We start from the raw sequence: 6,188 nt of genomic DNA, 5'->3' as shown, positions 1-6,188 counted from the left end.
GGGGGCGTGTTAGAACGAGCCGTTTTAGGGGGGCGTGGCAGAGTCTTAACTTTGATAAAGAATATCTTTTTGGTTTTGAGACTTTAGTCTTTGCAACTTCAGGGATCTTATCTATGCACAATCAGCTTGTAACACTCCAAAGAGAAAGGAAAACTTGAAATCGCATCATATGACCCCTTTAAACATGTTGTGCAATATGTCGACATACAGTTTTGGACATAGATTTAGAGCAAATGGAGACTTTTTTTAGAGAAAAGACCATAGTAATCTCACATGTGTTTTCTATGGAGTTCCCTATGAGATTTCAGCAATGTCACATACTATGCTCACATTTAGCAAGATGACGAGCCAACAATTAAAAGATTTCAATATAAATTCATATATGTCTCATCTGATTCTCACAAGAACAAACAATCTGAGCCATGCTATTCACATAAACTTTTTGTCTCAGTTGTGTTTATGTATATTTCTCCTCAGGAATTTTAGGGGAGCCATCTGAGACAAACAAATGGGATGGTTAAAAAGAGAGCTCAATGAAGTCTCCCGAGCTTTGAAAGGGCTGGCATGTGTTTTTACCTCACAGATGTCCTTCAGGTGTTTGATGTAATGTCTTTCTGTGCTCATGATCTCATTGATGACATTGGCCCTCATCTGGTCCCGGTTCTGCGTGGGCTGGCCCAGGCACAGGCAGTCAGTGCTGGGGTTCGGACTGGCCTCCGCATGGCCATTCTGCACCTCGCTGGAGCTTTCGGCAGCCTCGACCACGGTGTTTTCCTCTTGATTTACCCATAACTAGAACACACACATTAAGAGAGACATGACTTGATCTTCAAGCCCTGTTATTATCAATTAAAGTAATCATGAGCTCAGAGAATCCGTGATTGCTTTCATAAAAGGTCTAGATAGGGCTTTTAAAGCTTCAGGGCTTAAAGTTACATTGACGTGAAATAAAAGGAGTCAGAGTGTGCCCTCTGGTGGCACCAGTACCAATTGCATTTTTCCACATTAGAGGCATTGCAGTAAACACTAACAAAATCTGTTTTCACAAGGACATAAAGGAATCTGTATTTGGGCCTGTCACAGAGCTGCCAAGATACACACACATAAGCCAGGAGAAGGGAAGAGAAGGAGGGAGATACAGAAGCGCACAGTTATAGGAACCCAGTATATGTGTGTTTGGTTGAGAGGATCTGATGTGATTTTATTTGCCCTGATTATGTAACCTTTCATTTGCTTTCCCAGGTGAGCCAACTGATGTGAACACACATGCGAGCACACTTGCAAACTCTCTTTCTCACACACGCACAATAAAAACCCACGAATATGTACACATTTTTTATACTGAGCTATATATACTCTACTCTGAAATCACAGAAACAAAAGGTGTACAAACGGTCAAACTTAAAGGAACAGTTGATACAAAAATGAATATTCTGTTATAATTCACTCATACATGTTGTTCCAAACCCGTATGACTTATTTTCTGTCAGGACCACTATCGTCAAACATGATTGACAATTAGCATACAGTTTGGATTGGCGGTATGGTTCTGTTCTGGGCAAGAACTCCCTGCGCATCCATGCAGCCTAGCATGGATGAGAGCAGGTAGAGCAGCAATAACCCCCCAGGGTAAACAGAACAGAAATAACATGAATGTATTGCAGATATTGTTAAAGTTCAATCATTTTATGTACACATTTTAGAATTAGTCTGATTCAAGGAGAATCAGAAGGCTGAATGCCGACTGACAGAGGAGGAGTTGGGGATGGAGGAGGATAATTAGCTATTGAGCAATGCGAAAACTGCTGATAATACTTATATATGAATGCTTAGATAGGTGTCGTATTCCCATAGGTAGATGGGGATCAGCTGAAGGTCAGCTGATGCGAGCTTGACTAACGTGACCTGCCAGAACTAACGCTACGCTTGATTTCTTCTGTGAAATATGAAAGAAAATGTCTTGAAGAATATTTTGGTTACCTCCAAGTATACCTTCCAAATAACACTTGACAAAATATCTTCTTTTGTGTTCTGCAAAAGAAAAAAGACATACAGGTTTGGAACAACATGCGTAAATGATGACAGGATTAAAATTTTTTGGTGAACTGTCCCTTTATGAAAAGAATAATACTTTTGAAAAATATGTAAAACACACTTAAATGAGATGACGACTCCAGACATATCAGTAGCCTAATAACAGTATTATTTTAATCACTTTATTAAAGGACAGGTCACACAAAAATGAAAATTCAGTCCTCATTTATTCACTTTCATGTTGTTACAAACATGTATGACTTTCTTTTGTGGACCACCTTTTTTTTTTTTTAATTATGAGATATAAACTCGCACTTGTGAGTAATTAAGTCAGAATTGCGAGATATAAACTGGCAATTCTGACTTTGTTTCTCATAATTGCGTGTCTGTATCTCACAATTCTGACTTTTTTTCTCGCAATTGCGAGTTTATATCTTGCAATTCTGACTATTTTCTTCAGAATTGTGAGATATAAACTTGCAATTGCGAGTTATAAAGTTCACTTCTGAGGGGAAAAAAAGACTGACATTTTCTCAGAATTGCGAGTTTATATCATGCAATTCTTAGAAAGTTGCAAGTTGTAAAGTCAGAATTGCGAGATATAAACTCGCAATTCCTTTTTTTTTTCTCAGAATTGCATGATATAAACTCACAATTGCGAGTTAAGTCAGAATTGTGAGATATAAACTTTCTATCAAGTAATTCTGACTTTGTAACTCGCAATTATGAGTTTATATCTCACAATTCTGAGAAAAAAGTCAGAATTGCGAATTTGTATCATGCAACTCTTAGAAAAAAAGGTCAGAATTGTGAGATAAAATGTCGCAATTACCTTTTTTAATTTGTTATTCAGTGGCGGAAACGGGCTTCCATAGTGTTCTACTATTGTTATGGGGAAAAAACAGCATGCATGTTTGGAATGACATGAAAATGAGTAAATAATAACAGAACTTTCATTTCGGCTAAACTGTTCCTTTAAGCCGTATTCTTCATGGAAACTGCTGGCTGGTCCCCACAGCGTAGGTAATTTCAGGTTTTGTTATCCTTGTAAGGACATTGCGATAGCACAGACATAGCAAAATCTTACCCACACACAACACTGCTGACCTGATATGGACTCACAATTAAAAATAGATTTTCATAAATACACAAGCCTGTCACAGACTCTGTTCACCCTGAAACCATGTCCTGCATAAGTCCCCCTCTCTCTCTCTCTTTCTGTCTCACACACTCTGTTTCTACACAGAGTCATAGATACGATGTCTAATCTCTTGAAGGATGTTTCTCGGATTAAGATCTCATTAAAATCTCAAATTATACTTGTATACCTAGAAATCTCTGCCTCAGTGCAACTTTCCAGTGCATTAGCCTTGCTAGCTGTCCGTCCTCATCCTCGTCAAGAGAAGGCTTAGTTTAGTGATCCTGCTGCCCGGCTACACAACGTGTGTGTTGCTACGGTTGTCTGTTTTAAGAAATAGAGGAATCCGAAGAACACCGATGACGCAGATGTCACACACACACACACCTGCGCACACATACACACACATACAAACTTCAGTCTTCTTTCCTTCCTCTCAGTGTCCAATCTATTTTAGCCTCTCTCTCTCTTTCTCTCTCACCCTCTCCTCCCAGAGCAATCTGGGTTTTTTTGTCTGTTCTTCTCTCCTGTCCTCTAATGAAAAGTGACGTCTCATTTTATGCTTCATGACTCAACCTCACTGAACAGTGAAGAGAAACACAAGACACAGCAGAACAGAGGATACAGTGTAAAAGTGTCAGCATCTTACACCAAAAACGAACCCTTGTAAGTGACATTAATACAATATTTATCAATCTCTTTTAGTTATGTACTTAGAATGATTATATTCACTCTCTGATGTACCATTTCAATAGTTTCAATAGTTGCGACTGTTCAAACTATATAAAAATGTTGCCTGAATTAATTTGCTTGCAAACAGGGTACATTCGTGAAGTACCACAAATTGGATTCTTTGGTTTCAGTTTGTTGTTGACTCTGCCACTGCAAAAATACATGACATTTTTTACATTATTTTTGACCAATTATTTTTTATTATAATTATTTAAAATGATTATTGTTTTATATAATTTTTTCTTTGTTAAATTAATTGATTTTCAAATATTCTATATAATATTAACAGCAAGCTTTGGTGATCCAGTAAATGTCACATGGGACAGTAAATGAAAGTGTAAAAATGTGTGACAAAATGCATACATTGCCATTTGGATAACAATAATTTTAAATATTTGAATGTTGTCATGTTAAACTTTGCCACTGCATATATATAACTATTTATATTTATTTATATTTATTAAAATTATTATTTTACATTTATTTTTTCATTATTTAATTTTAATATGTTAATATTCTAGATATTAACTTCAAGCTTTTGAAATATGAAACTCCACATGGCACTGAGCATACATTTAATTCCAATAGTAATAATGTGGAATATTTGTATTTTGTCATGTTAAACTCCAAATTAAAAGTGAAAGTGTGTAGCTTTTGTGTTACTTGCAGCACCAAATAGAATATATATATATATATTAATTAAACAACAAATGTGTAGTCCTGCAAACAATTTACAAGAAGCAAAAAGTTTATATGTCAGACTGTTAAATAAAGAAAAAGAATTGTAAGTGCAAAATTTGACTGCATTATTTAGGTATTGCATTTTGTGCTGCTAATGGTGCAGAAATTACACACTGCAACTGGGAGAAACGACAATTTATTTTAAAATAATAAAATGCCTACCTCACATTTAAGCTGTGTTTGTCTTCATATATGTAAGGTTTCATAATTAAAACGCTATTAGCTCCGCCGTACGCTGCTGATTCTCGTGCGCAGGCACAGTTAGTCTTGTGCGTGTGGACTGTGAGTAAACAGTGAGCAATGATTTCTGATGACACGAGAGCTCCAGGTCTCAGCAGGAGAGAGAGACGCCAAACCTGCAGAGAAGGGTCGTGCAAGTGTCTGAGAGTGCAAGCGCAAGGCTGCAGCCAGACCCTTTTGAACCTGCAGGCCAGCGCCACCAACTGGTGTGACATATCCATCTCTCTCACACTCATTCTCTTCCTGTCTGTTTCTCCTTGTCCTTTCTCAGTGTTGCATAAGAGATGCTCAAAGGGTCAGAATAAAGACGGTGCTGTACAAATTGATATAGTGTGTGTGTTTGTATTAAATATGTATCTGTCTGTGTGGACACAGGTGATATTCTCTGTACAGCGAAGAGATTTTCTCACACCTGTCATGCCCGAGAGAGTGGCTGACACAACCTGCCATCTATGCGAGTGTGTGTTTGGGGAGGAAGGGGGGATAGATGACTGTTAGAAAAGAGAGGAAAGAGAAAGATAGGAAGAAAGCAAAAGGGGAACTGAGAAATGCACTTAGGAAGCTCGACGCATGTAGCCAAAGTTAAGACCAAGTTACATAAAAGTCCCATTAAAGAGCGCTCCACCTTTACGAATGCACTCCTCTTTCATAAGCACATCTCTATCCTACACCTCCTTTTATCCTTTCACCCATGATCCCCACTAAAAGGGTTTATGTTCATATTTCATATTGGGATTTCTTAGAGAAAGCAAACTGATGGATCTCACAATCTCTGTCTGAGATTTTGGCCACAACTGCAGTGGATTTACAAACCAGATGCATCATTAACAATACGAGAGCGTTATTAACACTCTATTGCATGCATTATGAAAGAATGTAAAACAAAAACTGACTTGCATAAAATGGCATGAAAATTCCTGTTTAAAATTAATTTATAATATAAGACAATATTTTGGGTGTCCTTTTTAGTTATGTTGCCTGGAGGCAAAACTGTGACACAATATTCAAAAAATACATACCAAATGTTTCTTAGTTATTATATAAAATGTATAAATATTAAATCTAAATAAATACATGTAAATATACTTAACATAAATGTATTATTGTCAATATACACAACAATTTAAAAGTTTGGAGTCAGTCCGATTTTTTATGTTTTCAAAGAAGTCTCTTATGGTCACCAAGGCTGCATGTATTCAACCAAAAAATAAAAATAAAAACAGCAATATTATTACAACTTAAAATAACTGTTTTCTATCTTTGCTTGTTTATTTGTTGTATCTTAATGTATTTCATGTATCCT

General features: G+C 36.7%; 1 protein-coding gene across 1 annotated transcript in view; it reads right to left on the bottom strand.

The window, feature by feature from the left end:
* The window catches only part of arhgef9a (Cdc42 guanine nucleotide exchange factor (GEF) 9a), a 31,472-nt gene that overhangs the window by 10,213 nt on the left and 15,071 nt on the right, over positions 1-6,188 (bottom strand). Inside the window, exon 3 of the mRNA XM_016466124.1 lies at positions 577-792. Coding sequence (XP_016321610.1) covers positions 577-792 — 216 coding nt within the window. The remainder of the gene's footprint in view (positions 1-576; positions 793-6,188) is intronic.

This window comes from Sinocyclocheilus anshuiensis, unplaced genomic scaffold (genome assembly GCF_001515605.1).
Source record: "Sinocyclocheilus anshuiensis isolate Anshui unplaced genomic scaffold, SAMN03320099.WGS_v1.1 scaffold681, whole genome shotgun sequence".
NCBI classification, from domain to species: domain Eukaryota; kingdom Metazoa; phylum Chordata; class Actinopteri; order Cypriniformes; family Cyprinidae; genus Sinocyclocheilus; species Sinocyclocheilus anshuiensis.
The sequence above is the reverse complement of the archived record's forward strand: the minus strand, read 5'-3'. Positions and strand labels throughout refer to the sequence as shown.